This window comes from Lissotriton helveticus, chromosome 4_1 (genome assembly GCF_964261635.1).
Source record: "Lissotriton helveticus chromosome 4_1, aLisHel1.1, whole genome shotgun sequence".
In the NCBI taxonomy this organism is placed as follows: Eukaryota; Metazoa; Chordata; class Amphibia; order Caudata; family Salamandridae; genus Lissotriton; species Lissotriton helveticus.
The window spans coordinates 551413577-551430934 of NC_136063.1; the positions used below are offsets into that span (position 1 = coordinate 551413577).

General features: G+C 44.4%; 1 protein-coding gene across 1 annotated transcript in view; it reads right to left on the bottom strand.

Moving 5' to 3' along the window:
- RDH10 (retinol dehydrogenase 10) overlaps window positions 1-17358 on the bottom strand; it is a 117355-nt gene that overhangs the window by 15966 nt on the left and 84031 nt on the right. Inside the window, exons 4-5 of the mRNA XM_078687142.1 lie at window positions 13079-13224; window positions 1127-1258 (exon numbers count right to left, since the gene is read on the bottom strand). Of these exons, the coding sequence (XP_078543268.1) occupies window positions 1127-1258; window positions 13079-13224 (278 nt within the window). The remainder of the gene's footprint in view (window positions 1-1126; window positions 1259-13078; window positions 13225-17358) is intronic.

The window sequence follows — 17358 nt, forward strand, 5'->3', positions numbered from 1 at the left end:
ACACAACCCCCCCAGCAATGCCTCAGTAGTCTCTCTTGGTTCATAGCGCCGTGATATCCCTTGGGATGAGTGTCGCGCTTTATAAATACCGAAATAAATAAATAAATAAATGGGGCGTATCACACTTTAAAATGATGTGCCTCCCCTGTTGTTTATAGGTCTTAACGAACGTTCACTATCCAATCCTCCGGAGGTGGTTCCATTCCTTGATCTACAGACTCACATCCTTTGTGTGGGCTGGCAAGCACCACTGGGTGGCTTTCAGCTCAGAGTGAAAGTCTACCTTCGACAGCGGACTTGATATGTCCGACATCCACGGGTACTATCTAGCAACACATTTGGTGCCCATAAACAAGTGGTTTGCAAGGGGCTGGGAGGACCCTGCCTACTGCTAGGAACTTCATCTCCTGGGCTGCGAGAGGATTCTTGATTTGCTTTATGAGGGTTGAATGCCCCTAACAACCCAATCTGGGACACTGGAGGCGGCGCTTCGTTGGAGGGCAGCATTGCGCTTTATTTAGTGGGACCACCAACTAATGGGCTTGACCCCCTTCTGGCACCAGCGACTCAGAAAAACCTCACAGCCTTATGTCCAACAAACAGTGGGTTTCTCCATTACATTGCACGTATTCCAGAGAACAGGTCTCCCTGTGGTAGGAATTTTTAAAAACACTGATTAACAAGCATTGGTAAAGCAAACACATTTAAAAGACAATGAGTCTGAACAGTCGAGCAAGAAAAACCATGTCACTTGCTGTGCAAAACAAATTAGAAAAAAGAATTGCTTCGTGTAGGCAAAACCTCTATGAGATAAAGAATTAAATGTGATTAAAGAATACTTTTTAGATGCAAAAGAGTCTAAACAGCCAACAGAATTAAGGCGATTGCAAATACTCGTGGCTAATCTAAAATGTCCTTGACAAGGTCTCAAACCAATGGTTGAGGACTCTTGAGCCAAAGAAGCAAATGGCGGGTGGCAGCTGAACCTAAACCCCTTACAAGATGTACATAATTCAGTAACTCTTCCCTGAATGATGCAAACACCCTTACACATCCAAGCTAAACACAGAAGTAGCAGATTTGCACTTGAAGAAACTAGTATATTGCAAAAAAGAATAAACAATACCTTTTCATGCAGGTGACCAAGTACATCAGTCGAGGGGTGCATATCATAGGCTGATCAGTAAGAATTGCTCTTATGGCCTGCTTCACACAGTAATCTGGTTTCAATGGTGGGAGAAAGGGCTCAATTTCTTTCCTGAAAGAAAATATTTCAATTATAAAAATGCAGTCTGATCGGTGAGCGGATGCATGTCGCTTTAATGTTCATTAATGCCTGTGTAATGCTCGCCACATGGAAGAAAACTGGGCCTGCGAATTGCTTGCTTTTTTTAGAAGACTTTCTCTAAAACCAGTTTCTTTCAGGGTAAAGTTAAGCTGTGGACACAACCATTGCGTCACTGAAAATAAATATTGGCGCACTGGGAAAATAAGCATGTGGATACTGGGCTTGTTCTGCAGAAGAGCGTTCTCATGCTTTGTTTTTTATGAGCAGAAGATACATATTTCTTGCGAGAGGTCACACACTACCCATACCACTTCCACGTAGCCCTTTTTTTTATCGAGTTCACACCAAAACTGTGGTGCACCATCAATGGTTCTATAAAAAAAAGGCTTTGCACATTTTTTCAGGCCAAAAGATTGTGATTGTTACTGATCTTTGGTTTATCAGTTAGTTATTCATAAGGCAACACAGAGGGTTACAAGAAATTCACAATGGAACCCCAGGTGTGAGGGTAACATCCATGAAGGTTCTCTTAAAACAGACAAGTTCACCGGCAGGTGTGGGTAAATATACAGTATTTCATTTCAGGCTCGCACAGGCCAGCGCAAGGGGCAAGGAATCATGGCCAAACCCTGACTTACTCAGCTGGGGAACTAAAAGCACTGGGCTCCCTCTCACATCCCTGCCCTCCCCTAGCTACGAACTCACTTCGCCGAATTTCTACTAACGGCATTGCTCGGCTTGTGCCATCTCATACGGGCATAGCTCCTGGGAATGTATTACCTACTGCCACCGATCCCATCGTAAAATCACAACTGGAACTTCGGTGCACCTATCTAAACACTCGCTCATTGGTAAAACACCAATTAGATATCTTTTTATTGTTAGCCACGGACAAACCAGATATCCTACTAATCACAGAAACCTGGCTAACACAAGATTCACTACCTGACAGCTTAGCAGCGCTTCCCTCAGAGTATTATATTCTAGCAACCAACCGCCCACCAGGTAAATCAGGTGGAGGGGTGGCAGCCATTATTCATAAAAATCATAAATTTCTGACCCTCACCCTCACAGAGTCTGAGAACCTAGTCATCAAGCTTGATGCAGACAATGGCGCTGTGGTACTGGTACTGATTTACCGTCCCCCCTCGAACAATGACTACATTTCCAATATCTTTAGGAGAACAAATAGCCTCCCTAGTAGTAAACTTCCCGAAAGTCCTCCCAGTTGGGGATTTGAACTATTTGCTTAATAACGACGCAGGTGGACCTCAGGCTGCTGAACTGCAGGAACTGCTTTCGAACCTCAACCTGACTCAGCATATATTCCTTCCCACTCATGAAAAGGGCCACATACTGGACCAAATATGGTCCCATAACTTACCACTATCAATTCCTTCCATCTCGCCTTGTATTTGGTCGGACCATCACCTAATCCAGTTTAGGATTACTCTTGATGGCCATATCAAATCAACACCTCAGATGGGAGGTACAACCAGGAAATGGAATTCTGTAAATACATCGGCCTTCATAGAAACCTTAAAATCCAAGCAACCTATACTAGGCAATGAAGTAGATACTATGGAAGGAAAGATGACAGACTGGCTACTGGAGGCTGCAGACATCCACGCTCCAGTGGTTAAGTTCTCCCGCACCCGTAGCTCGGAGGCCCACTAATGGTTCACCCCTGAACTGAGGAATTTAAAAAAGGAACTTTGCCAGAAAGAAAGAACCTGGAGAATGAAATATTGCCCACAACATAAGGAGAAATACACTACAGCTCGCAGAGAATATTTAAAAACCATTCTAAAAAGCAAAACTGAATATTTCTCCAAGAAAATACTACACTCTCAAAATAAATCCAAGGACATTTTTAAAATAGTAAATGACCTTTGCAAGAGCGACAGAACGGCTCCTACTCAGGTTCCCACCCAGGAGTTCTGCAATTCACTTAATGAGTTCTTCATAGATAAAATCACTAATATAACAAGCATTTCAATGCAACGGTCTCGCCTTTGCCAAAGTTAGAGCTATTGCATTGTAAATTACATTTTTTTTTATTTATGTGTTAGTTTTGAAAACATATAAATAAATGGCATTGTCATTTACAATGTCAATAGCTTAATCTCTCGCATATGGCACAGAAAGAACTGAGCGATGAAAGACAACACATAGAAAAGTAGAGCAACAAGTCAAGCTAAGGTAACACAGGGCAACCTAAGGCATTGCAGGCCTTGACTAAAGCGACACGGCAAACAGACAACTAATGGGGTCAGTAAAACACCACAAGAGAACCTACGACAAGACTTGACACAAAGCAACACATGGCAAACTAAGGCAACACGCGACAAAGCAGGGCACCCAAAGGGAAACAAACAGAAAATAAACCAAAGTAATATATGCCTCACGTTTCAGCACAAAAAGCAAGACAATTCCAAACAGGCTAAGACACAAGGCAATCTAACGCAACACACGAAAACTACCTTAACATGAGGTACCCTGAGGTAATTAAAAGCAAATCATGAATTACAAAGTAGGAAAAAGGCTCTTTACAGGATTAATTATAATATGATGCCAATGGGGAAAAAATCAGCTCGTCACAAGGAAAAGGCAACAAATAAGAGGCAAGAATTGTAGGCATTGCCTCAATCAAACAATTTTTTTTTCAAAGTAATAATCTATACCGTGATGTTACCCACTTCTGCTTAGGGGAACTCAATTTTCAAAATAATTTGAGTTTAAGTGTTTAACATTGGTCTGTTCAGTACCTACAATAACAGTATTACCCATCTTAGTGGGGCAACTGTTTTGAACTCAGGAGGAGGGGAGGGAAGGCTTGGACAAACCTGCCCCGCTGCAAAATGTTGACATGTAGTTTACACAAAGACCGCTGCAGCAGGCGCTCCCCCGACTGAGCTACCCTGCAGGCTCTCGTGCGTTCGAAGCGCTTTTGTAACATAGCCCCTACACAAATGCTTGTTTCAAGAGCATGCAGGAATAGTTCCACTTCATGAAATTGACTAATTTCCATGCCTTTTCTTGTCTAATGCCCGTTTTATTTAGAACGAAGTTTGAGGATAACACGAACAGCGATGGATGCAGTTCAGATGCATAAATATTCGTATGTTTGGGCCTAATCACTTGGTCACTTTGAGCACGTAAATTACGTACTCATGTGCCTTTGAGAACTGGGCCCCAAATATTGGTGTAAAATGGGAGCATTAAGGGAGTATTCATATAAAGCTAGTGCAAACAGTAAGGAGTGTGTCTCTTTGCTATTGTACTAATAGGACATTGTGTGTTTGGGCTCATTCACAAAGACATGCAAGAGTACATAAAAGACTACCCCTGGGCAACTACTTCAAGTACTGAAATGCGTTTGTGACTCAGCACCACTGTCTTTTGTTAACTCAGTCCCTAGAAAGAGGAATGGATTGGCACAAAAACTGAAAAATGCAGTGGGTGTTCAAATTAAATGGCTAATACAGGAAGGCAGTGGTCACTGAATCATGCCACCAGTACAACACCTTTCCAGCATTCTCTACGAGTTAGTTTTTTTCAAATGAACAGTCGCATAGCAACGAAAGAGAAGCCTACGACTGGAAAACAGTAGTGTCTGTTGTACCTGAAACCATCTCACACAAGCCACTCAAACTGGGTCAGAAGGGCTGAACGAAGGCTGAGGTAGCAGCATTCAGCAGCCTCCGATAGTTCCAATTGAAACACCGGAAGTGAATACAAGTCAGGGGAGGTGCGGTCACTGCTGCGCAATGGTTTTATCGGGCAGTATCAAAACGTGTTCATCTCACACACCATGCTGAAACTTCTGTTTTAAAACACCGGGAGCGGCATTGCAGCAATTATGAAGCACAAGCGAGTCGCGTGCTATTGCAAACGCGGTTTAAAACAGAGAAACTACACACACTGAGAAGACTTGTTATACCGTAGGTCCTTTGAAAATACACCGCACAGAAACAGCACGAATTGCACAGCATGCCAGCCACTGGGAGATTTTTTTTTAAATCCTCACGGTGGGAGAAATGTAATGCATGGAAACATACATTTAGCCACCTTTGGCGTGGCACGATACATATTTACCAATGTCTCTCAAGTCACACTGTAGGAGCTTCTCGAGCGCCTGTCCACCAGCAGCCTGAAAGTTGCCTGCCCATGTTTACAACCAAGGCGCGTGCTTCCTGCTGCCACAGCTGAGCAACTCTCATCCAAAGCAACAGAAAACAAGGAAAGGCTAAACGTTCGCGGCTTCCCATGTTCATGCAGATATAGCAAACTGGAAGGGTGAACTTTGAAACATGATGCAAAAGTGACAATTGTGAGCAAACAAAATACACGACACCACACAGACTCTCACTAGCAGGCCGAAGTCACCAGTCAAACGACCCCCGTACCTGCTTCAACTCCAGTCAGCGTGAGGTCTTTATCCGAGTTCCGACTCGCTTCCAGGGCCGTCTGTGCATGTCGAGTATCCGGCCCTCCCAGCGAGACCTTGCAGGACCACTAAAATCGCGCAGCCCATCCCGGAAACAGACACGTCAGGAAATGACAATAACATGCCGAGACGAAAAAAAAAAAAAAACATCCGCCCACTGCCGCAATGACGTTCTAAAAGGGGCGGGATGAGTAAAAATCGTCGGAACGCCCACGAATCTGCTCCGACAATGACGGACAGATCTCTCTTCCAATGGCTAGCCTTCATTTATGGAGCTAGCCAATGGAAGAGAGAGGCGGGACAAAGCCCCATACTGGTAAACATAAGATTTCGCCTGCGCGAGCACTGCTGCGCAGTGCTACGGCCAGGCGAAACCTAAAAAGGAGCATCCCAGACTCATCCAGTTCAGAACTTAGGGACAACACGTATTGTAACCCACATACCCTAGATACCCTTCCCACTATTGACCCAAAAACACTCTTGGAGCTTTTATCTCGTGTCAACTCTGGATCCCCTAACGATAGGTGTCCCCCTCACATCTTGAAAGAGGTCTGCTCAGCCTTGCCCCTGACCATTCTTTCACTCTTGAACGAATCTCACAGGGCAAGGTCCCTGGTTCATTCAAAAACGCTACGTTTATCCCCCTACTGAAAAAACCTGGTGCAGATTCACTAGACTTGGCGAACTACAGACCCATCTCCCTACTCCCCTTCCTGTCTAAACTCCTCGAGGCCCACGTGTCCAGATGCCTCAAATTTTATAGAGCAGACGGACTACCTTGAACAGAATCAGGCCGGATTCCGGCCGTTAGACTCTACGGAAACGGTGATTCTTGCAGTACAAGACACCTTAAGAGCTAATGCAGATAAAGATATCCATCAGGCATTGGTGCTCCTTGATTTGTCGGCCGCGTTCGACACGGTCGACTATAACATTATGTTAAACCTTGTCGAGCAGGCTGGCCTCAGGGGAACCGCGCTTGACTGGATGGCTTCGTTTGTCTCCGGGCGGACGCAGTCAGTGAGACTCGGCACGTTCACCGCTCAGAAACTATCTTCTTCTTGCGGAGTGCCACAGGGATCGTCACTCTCGCCACTTTTATTTAACCTATACCTAAGACCCTTGCTCTACTCTCTAAAAGGCCGGAATGTTACTGTAGGACTTGGCCCTTTCCCCAGAAATGTTTCGCTTTTTATTCCTTTAATTTAGGGTGACCCTTATTGTACCAAAAGTTAATAGTCTTGTGTAGTGGAGATGCCCTAAGTAATGTTAAACTAATGTTAAGGTGCAGGTGCCCTCTTCCCCTAACATGGCTGCCCCTGATCCCTGCTACTGCAGCGTGGTCCTTTCAGGCGCATTCTAGTGGCCAGGAGCTGGCTGGAACCCTCAAACAATGTATCAATACTAGCCTGCCAGCCTGCCCATAGCCAGAATGGTGGAACCTCCTAGAACCTCCTGGAACCTTCTGGAACAGGTGAGGTGACACCAACTGCCACTGCCAACTGTCAACTGGCACTATATAAGGAAAGGGAGGGAAACTTTCCTGTCAGACTGAGGGAACACAGACCTGGGGGAGAACCTACGCAGGAGTTTTAGGCAGTGGGGCCTAGTCAGGGACCTATGATACTGGGAGTGACAGGGCTTAGGTGTTGCCTACCAAGTGTTGAGGAATCCTGAACTTACCCCCCTGATCTGGCCCGGCGGGAGGGAAGCCCAGAGTCCTCCTGAGGTGACCGGCTAAGGAGATTTGATACCAGCCATCAACTCAACCCCCCTTTAAGGAACCAAGAAACTGCTATTTACAAGGGCGCGAGAAACATAAAGCGCCAAGAAGAAACCTTTCTACTCACAGGACTATTGAGGGATCAACCAGGTATTTGCGCTGAGACACCCCCCCTGCGCTCCCTGACGCCACCTGGGTCCCCTTTGCTGATCTGCCACTGTCATGTGGCCTATCCTGTTTGAACTGTGAACTGCCTCCCACTGAAACAGACTACCTGTGAAGCGCTAGTGCTGAAACTACCCAAGTGCTGGAATGGCCGAGTGCTGTTCTGCTTTGTGCCCTGGCGTGGAGGACCTGAAGCGCTATTAAAGAAGCTGCCCAAGCGCTGTAGCCTGTAACCTGTTGAATGCCCAGGCGCTATCTCTACTAAACGCTGGATCCCTTCGCTGATAGTGCTGTCTGCCCTGCTTACGCAGCGCTTTCCTGCTGTCCCTGTGAGGAGCGCTGAGGTGCTGGAAGAGGTTGCTGCCTTGAGAAACCCTATTGCCTGCTGAAGCGCTAACTCTGACAAGCGCTGTAATCTGTGGACCTGCTCCTGAAGAGCTGTGGCACCCGAGATTGTGTGGTCCGTTCAGCGCCTCCCCCGTGGTGGCCCCTGTAAAGCGCTGTACGTTTCTGTCCTGCCGTGACCCTCGCGGCGCTTTGACTGCCATCCTGCTTCTGAGCGCGCTGTGGACAGAGGCGCTAATCAAGAACACTCACCACCACCGCCCCGGTTGTCCACGTGTGGCTGCTGTGAGTGCCAGGAGCGTCTTCCTCTCCCCGCACCGTCATCATCCTCGGCGGCCCCCGGTGCCTGGAGAGGGCCACCGCCGCTGAGTTGTAGGGGGCCGAAATCGCCACCGCGGCCCAGCCCAATTGTGAGGAGATACCGCGGCGGCCTCCGGAGCTTGAGGAAGGCCGCCGCGTATTTCAGTCAGGCCTTGTTAGGCCTGAAGCCGACCTCTGCCTCACGTGACGGGGGGGCACGTTCTCTACCCCGCCCCCGTCGGGCGCCGCGCAGCCATTGGTCCGGGCTGGCGCGCCCCCAGTTCCTGCATTTGGTGCCGTGAGCCTCTCTCCACCGCAGGGAGAGATTCAGAACTGCCCCGGGGCTGGAGGGAGGCCCGAGAAGAGCGCCGAAGCAGCACAGGCCTCCCCTGACCGGTCCACCATACCCGGGGCTTGTCTATCATCAGCGCGAAGCCTCCTCTACTGTATCTGAGGCTCCGCAATAGCCCTACCATCACCGGCTCTGCAGAAGGGGACTGCATCCTGGAGGGGGGTGGGCTCCGAGGAGAGCCGAGCCCCGCCCCCCTGAAATTCTACGGAAACCTCCTCCGCAAAGGCTCCTCGAGGAGCCGAAGAGTAAGGTAACTCCCGGAGTGGGGGGTTGGAGAGACTGAGAACCCCCCCCCCCCCCTCCTGGAGAAACTGTAGTTGGGCCCTGTTGGCCAGGATTAGACCCATAAAAGCACCTGAAATGGGCCTGGACCTATTTAAGAATTAACCCCTGGCTAGGGGTCTGTTATGGCCCTGGTGATTCTTGCCCACTGAGAAGGGTTAATAAGTTAAGAGACTGCTGGGTCACTAAGGTTAATCCCTGCCTGGGAGTAAAGTTAAGTGCTCATTTTGGGCCTTATACCGGGTTAGTGCTGGCTAATGCAATGGTTATGTTTGATGCCAGGTTTATTCTTGATGCAATATCTCCTTGCTGCAATGGTTAGCCCTGATGCAATGTATATTCCTGATGAATTGGTTATTGATGCTACAGCGATTAATAACTTGCTCCCTTTGCTCACATAATGAAATGTTGACCCCCAGTTAATTGCAAAAGTTATCCTGGCCTAATGAAATGTGGGTTTTTGCATAATGACATGTTGCCTGATCTTTAAGGAAGCGTTCTACATTCCGGCCTAATGCAAGGTAATTCAGACCCAATGGGATGTCTACCTAAGGGGATGTTTACCTAAGGGGATGCCTATGCTCGCTACATGAAATGTTTTCCCTTACATGAGGAAATGCTTTTCTGTGCAAAAGGAAATGTTTAGTCCTGTTTAGTTCTGCAATCCTGAAGGGCCTATAGATAACTATTGAAAGGGGTGTCCCTATCTACTGGGATGGTTTACCCTGGTTAATTAACTGTTCTACATTCAATGGAAGGTTATCCTTACCTGATGAGGTGGGGTAATTCTGGCCTAATGAAATGTTTTACGTTGGCTTCGTAGGGAGTTCGAAATCTGCTCAAGGAGAATGTTCTTTCTGGCCTATAGAAATGTATTATAACTAATTAAATACGTAGCCCTAATCTAGGAAATGCTTATTCCTACTGGGAGTGATTCTTAACATGGTTATTCCTGATAAGGGAGATGGTGGCATCTGCACAAGGGGACGTGTATTCTCAATGACATGTTTTCACCCATTTAGTGCCACATTTATTGGAAGCCTACAGTTATTTATTTAGATGTTTACTGCTGTGAAACGCTCACCCTTGTTTGGTGAGAAGTGGGTAATATGCCTACAGAACTATTAAGATGCAATGTCATTTGGTTGCCTTTGTGATGTAATCCTTGCAGGTGCTGACCAGGAGTAAGGCTGAGGTCAGGCCTGTGGTTCTCTTTTACTTAATATTATCTAATATTTAATATTTATCTTATATGGAATATTTATTCATCTAGTATTCATTGCCAAGTGTTGAAACATATGAATTTTGAAGAAAACTAATAAGCTAATAATACTGTGAATTCTTGTTTACCCTACTCCTGCTCTATATAAAAGTTACTTGCTTTTTATACAAGTTCACTGGAGTGGCATCAGTCATTGCGTGCCCATTTTACTGTCTCAGTGGTTGTGTGTGCTGTATGGTCGCTTTACACGTAAGCTTTCGGATGCCTACCCGCTCGTGTCATGCTACCCTCGGGGACTGGTGACCCCAGTTCCAACAGTTACCATCTTTAATTATGCTGACGACTTGCAGCTAATCTTTCCCCTGAATACACCAGATTCCTTCGAAGAATTTCAGGAAACCATGACGCATATTCAAAAGTGGATGGACCTAAACCACCTCAAGCTCAACCCAGTCAAAATAGAACTAGTCCTGCCTGGGAAGAGTGATCCCAGCTGGGGTCCCCAGTTCTGGCCTGTACAGATAGGCGCCCCACCCATAGCCTCACAGTCAGTTAAGAGTCTGGGGTTATTCTAAGCGCCGACCTGTCGCTTAGATGTCAGTTGGGAGCTATTGTGTCTTACAGATTTTTCCAATTAAGGAAAATTAGGAAAATCGCATATTTGCTCACCCACTCTGCACTCGTACAGGTAATAATTGCCTTAGTGCTCTCCCGCCTGGACTTCTCGAATGTCATATCTCGGGCTTCCAGCCGGACTATTAAAACGACTCCAGATGGTGCAGAATCAGGTGGCAAGACTGATATGTAAACAACACAAATGGCAATCAGCCCGACCGGGTCTGGAAAAACTTCACTGGTTACCACTAGCCCACAGGATCACGTTCAAAACTGGCTGTATAGTTTTTAAAGCACTACAGGGCAAGGGCCCCAAATTCGTTACAGATGCTCACGGTCTATAAACCACAACGCAACCTGCGCTCAGCCCATCTGAATTTGTTCACTATTCCCTCCTTTAAAAGGAAAAAGCAAGGAGGTTGCTGTTTTTCGTTTTTGGCGGCTACCCTATGGAACTCCCTCCCTATCTCACTTAGGAACTGTGACAATCTTCTGGTCTTCAGAAAATCCCTGAAGACGTGGTTATTCAAGCAGATGTACGTCTAAGGAATTATCTGGATCATTGATATTAGCGCCAAGAAACCCATGGGTGTATGTGCGCTCTATAAATAAATATTAACATAACATAACATTTGGGGGGGGGTGGGTAGATTTTCAAACTAAGTGAATCATAAACCAGAACTAGCTAGTGTAGCTAATTTCCAAATACGAAAGAACAGATGCTGTACATTCTATCTTTACAAAGGTGAAATAAAGAAATAAATAGTGAGGTGTTTAAGTTTTGGAATGTTAATACAGCTACAAAACCATCCTTTCTTCGGTTTAAAGAATTAAGACGTCAAATGTCATGTGTTACTAATTTGTGTGCCAAGCGCTTACACTTCGTAATATCTGCTGGTACAATGCACTCAAAGCACAAAAATCACCCTTTTTGCTTCCCTTCGAGACATGAGCAAACAAGCATTGGCAAGCCAATAGGTCGAGAGTTAGATGCCTACTTTTGGCTTCGTCAATGCGTGTTTTGTCATGGCTTTTGTGAAACCACTGCAGGAGAAGCAAAAAAGAAAACATGGCTAAAAGCAAAACATGTTTGGGTCTTAGATGCACACATTACTGCGGTATTGTATTTCCCTGGCATTGAAGGTGGAACCACTTTGTGTGCAGGTGTGCTTCTTGTGAAAAAGCAGCATACAGTCACTCACAGTGAATTATCCAATGGCTGAAGTGAGTTGACCTATTGCCCCATGCTGTTTTGGGAGTAAACAAAACATTTAAATAACAGCAACAGATCCATAGATCAATAGATGGAGAGGCGGACTGAAAACCTCGATAAGTAATATATATTAGTAAAAATCAAAACTCGACTGATGTTACATGGTGGAAGAGGATACGTATATATACATAATCACTGTGAGCCCCAACATACAGATTTGAGTGTGATGCAAGGAAATTCTAAGATCACAAAAAGTACCAGCGTTTACGGAAAAGCGGTGGCTTGTTAATAGTTAACCTGTTTTTAATGGGATGGGAGCCGGAAGAATTAATTCTGGAGATAACTACAACCAAATGGCTGCACTTGATCATAATGAAAATAGAACAGTGGAATTCGTATTTACCACTAAAGATTTTTAAAGAAAAACAATTAAAATAATATAACCACTGCAAATTGGGCCCCAAACCTCAACAGTCACGCTCTGGCAGATTAGGATTAATGCTGTGACTTGAGTTCATGCAAGTGCTGTGAATTCACTTTAGAAAAACATATTAAACTGCAAATCAAACCACAGTGGGTTTTAGGCTTGTGTGGACCATAAGCACCAACTGTATCTTATACCCCCTTCGCCAAAACAAATACCACACATTTTATTGTGAATATCTGGTTTCAAGAAGGTCTGAGTCCACCTTCTATCCTAAAGCGAGTCAAAAACACCATAGGTCACACTCCAAGCGCCCATTATTTTGGCATCCTTCTACTACAAGTTTTAGATAAGTTGTGTGGATGGTCCTGTGGTTGACCCAATAAAGGCGGTTACTCGACTGTGTGCATTTTTCCATTCCTTTTTCTCACAGCATTTTAACTTGCGTCCAATATGTAATATGGCTACCTGGAGTTACATCAACCCATATGGTCACAACCGACAGGCAATGCATGCCTTGACATATTATATATATATATCACAAAACTGACAGATCAGCTGTTAATCAAAGTGAGGGGAAAGGGTCATGCATTTTTTGGGAGGTTCGAGGGGGGAGGTGCGGCTTGGTACCTACAACTTGATTGTGTTAATGCAGCTAGGTGGATGGGATGGAGAGGAGGCGCGGGAGTAAAATCATACCTTATCCTGCATCCACGGAACATACCCGCGTCCACCAAGTAAGGGCACACAAGAGTAGTTTTAACGCCATCTTTTTCAGCAGCCTTTATTTCATGGCTCAGTGATTCGTGAAAGCCCACAGCACCAAATTTGCTGGCACAATAATCCTGCAGAGGAGACAAAAGATGCATTGCAATTAGCCAATAAAAACAAGATATGCATTGCAATTAGCCAATAAAAACAAAATATACATTGCAATTAGCCAATAAAAAAGGCTCAGAGTGGGCAAACGGTATTCAGAGTGTTGTTTCAAACATAGGATTACCTGCAACTAGTAAACTTACAGAAAAGAAAAAACCGAATTCACAGAAGACTTGCAACTGTGTCCTTGACTTTGACCAAGTGCATTGTTATGATAACTTTTGATTAGGTTTGCACTATACAAATAACACATTCAAATATACATTCAAGACTCTTTGATGGGGTTCAGTATTGAAGATATCTATAAAGTAGAAGTCTCTTTAAAGTTAACCAACACCTCTAAAATGAAAGATGTGCCATTTAAATAGCTTTCTTGGCAGGGATCATCTTTACTGTTACTTTTGAAGAGTTTGTCTACCAAATTCTAAATGCACTATTTTGTGTTTTAACTCTAGCATAGTCAAGCAATAACCTTACCCTAAATTCATACCGTGACTTTCAGGTTATGGTTGCAATGCATGCCAAGGATCACTCTGCAATGACCACCATTTTCTATCCCCAAAAATAAGGTCCCAATTCACAAACGTTCTGCTGTGACTTACGCTTGTAAAACAACTACATTTCAGGAGAGTCAGGCATGATCACTAAAAGCAAAATATTTGTGAATCGGACATGCAGTACTTTAGCCTTTTTGGGATGTGGGAGAGGTTCGGTTCTGTGTATTACAATTAGAGAGAGAGAGAAAGAGGATTATTTCCACAATCACACATCCTCATTAACATTATCGATTACACAAACAATGCAATAATGTGTTGCATAAAACAGCTAAATATGGAAATAGCAGGAGCCTTAGAAAAGCAATTATATATATATATTTCTGAAAGCCGCACCACCCATAGTTTTGAGGTATGTCTCATCATAGTCTGACTCGTCCCACCATGATTAGGAAGTACTATCAGGGTGGCTTCAGGGTGAGGGAGCTCAAAGTAAATGTTACTGGATAAATTATGGATCCAGAATACTGCTAAAACTGCCTCTCTGAATACCCGAAGAAATTCCCTTTATTAAAGAGTATCAGGGCAGGATTAAAGATTAGAAAAGAAATGGATTAAATGGGAGTTTGTCATTCATCCTATAAATTGCCAACTTGTTCCAACTGTTACAACAGCCCATACCAGGTTTCGGTCTCTTATCAAGGTCGGCGAGATTCCCTTTTCTACACTACATATATATACGTATGGAAGAAATACTAAGTCTTACCTTGCAAATCAATTTTTTATGTCTTATAACCTGTGGGGATAATAAGTATATGATGTACAACAGTGAACCTAATTAATTACCTTACCCACTGATGCATGTACAATTTACACATAATACAGATACCTATTGTTTAACAAATTAGTGACACTTGTGAATACACAGCAACACACTAGAAATGTGAAGAAAATGTGTATGCACTTACAATGTGTAACTACTCACCCTATCCGTAGGTTGAGCCGACAACCTGGCCTCTACTGAGGTAGTCGCGGTAAAACACATGGAGAAATAAAAGTTAACGTGTGTGTGTGATCCAAAAATCCTATTATCTTTACTTCGGCGCAGTAAGTGGATAGTGAGCTAATAATCAGGTAATACTCAGGGATTCAAAGAGGCAGTCTCTTTAAGATGCATTCTAAAACCACAATTTGACAATAGTGCATGCTGTTGCATCATTCTATGTGAAATTGAGATCTACTTGTTGTTGTAGTATATAAAGACATTCAAAATGCATGTGTTCTGAGATTGTCATTTGTGCTTTTAAAAGTGCATCTGAAGCTATCAGTGATTTGGAGGAGGTGGCATCCTCATCAAGCATAACCCGAATAGTCATTTGGGCACTATCACACTTTGTTATTCATGGACAGAAGTGGATGGCAGGAATTTAAGGTTTGTTACTTGCCTGTAGATACTGAAGGATGGGTGGATAGGAGAGTGGGCGGGAATGGGGAAGTTTACAAAAGGATTTTGTGATTATGGGGACATTCTGAACTTGATCTGTCACTTGACTTTTGGGTAGTGTAGTTTTAGTTCTGGGATCAAGTGGGACCTACTGGTGCATGTTACCCATCAGCCTGTGGCATTTTGAATCTTGATGAGCCGTCCGTTTTTGGGTAACCTTTGGACAGACTACACTGCCAAGATGAATTTGTGCTTCAATTTTTAAAGTGAGTTCTAGGTTTTTCTTTCAAGTCATATAGCATTTTTTTGAGGAGTTTCAAATAGCAGGAGGTATGATGCATGAATTAGTTATTTGTGGATTCATGTTCAGTTCTGTCAGACTGCACTCATACAATCTGAACGTTCGCTTGGGAGTAGAAGGGGTGCCATCTAGAGTTTAGCATGAGTAGGACATGGTGTAAATCTTCTGTTGTTCATCATCTTTTGTACGATTATACCAGCCTTCATATGTTGAGTTCAATCAGTAGTTGTCTATCCAGTGCACACTCTTGACATGGCAACTATCCATGAGAAAGTTGGAAAGAACTTCCATAACAGTTTTACAAAAAATCGGAAGAAAGGATTTGCAAGGGGAAACACTCATAGAACCCGATCATGACAAGAAAGAGTAAATGAGAACTATATTTGAAAATAGTCACAAAGAAAGAGACAAGAGAGAGATTCAATTAAGAGACAAGCAGACAATTCGTCAGATTGAATAGATTGTGTCTAGCAATTTTCTAAGGAAAGTTAGGGGAACATAGTGACCACGGACAGAGGAGGCTGCTCGGGAAGAGTGTCATGGCAAAAACTCTAAAAGAAGCAAAAAGACCATTCTGCTTTAAAATCAAGTATGGAAAGTTCAAAATCTATTCCACTCCCGAAGTCGTTTTGTAGAACATTTCAAAGCAAACATAGCGATTAGATGCCTGTTCGAGCCTCTCTTGACTGTAGAAATAGTGCCTACTGGACAGAAGAGTACTGTTCTCGACTATTCCATGTAAACATTTGAAAAAACTACAAACAAGGCAGGTCATATAGAAAGGGTAAAGGAAGATTGGTGTGGCCTCTGACCTCATACCTTCACTTTGAGCTCATGAATAAGGTTACTGTCACACGAAGCATATTAGCTTCCCGGTGCAAGGCTAAATAATGTGGTTTAAAAAGACATTCCAAAAAAGCACTGACTAAACAGGTAACACCAAAAATACAGGACAATGGACGCCAACGTATCCCATCATCTTTTTGTTGACACCACCTAAGTAGGAGCCCTGTGTGAGAATGCAGTGTGTACGGGAAGTGTCCACTGTGGTTGAAAGAAGCTTGTTCTTGTATGCGAGGGAGCAGCCCCTGTGTGGGGCGGTGTGGGTAAGACAAAAGCACGCACTGCCTCGGTCGGTTGTATACCGCTTAATTCTGTAAGAGATGCTTGTACTGACAGTCTTTGCAGTGAGCATATTGTGTGAAGACTGCTTGCATGGCTGGCTCTTGTGTAGGTTTAAGTGTACGTGTTTGCATGCACATTTTGAAGATTCATTATTGTTGCCTGTACTGTGCCTTTTACTGAAAAAGGAATAGATTCACCGCTGAAATCCCCGTTTTGCCTGTACTGATTCATAGAAACATGCACTGATAATGTTTTACTGCAGAAAGAGCCAACATCTCTATGTAACACAATCTGCACAGGACCTTAGACAGTCGATTCCAGATTACTGCAGTTCTTTCTAGACTCAAAATGTTTCTGAACATCTTAATCAGCTATATGCAACTCTGATGGATGGAGGGATCATTATTCCTTGATCTCACAATCAGTTCCTCCCTCCACGTGCATAACCATCGAAAGATGAAGCTTTACATCAGGCGCGCAACGCCCATAGGGCTCAAAAGGCTCCAGCTCCTCCTCCCCCCCCCCCCCCCCCACACACACACACACACCTCTAGTCGTGTGTGTCTGGCCGGACTGAGATAGCTTCCCGGGCACACACAGACAGTTTTTGAGCTGCTGTGGGCTGGCGGGTCTGCCGTCCGTCTTATTGCAGCCTCTGCATCACCACTCGGTCAATTACTAGAAGAATTACCCCCCCCCCACACCCCCTCCCGAAATTCCTCCACCCTCCCCGAAA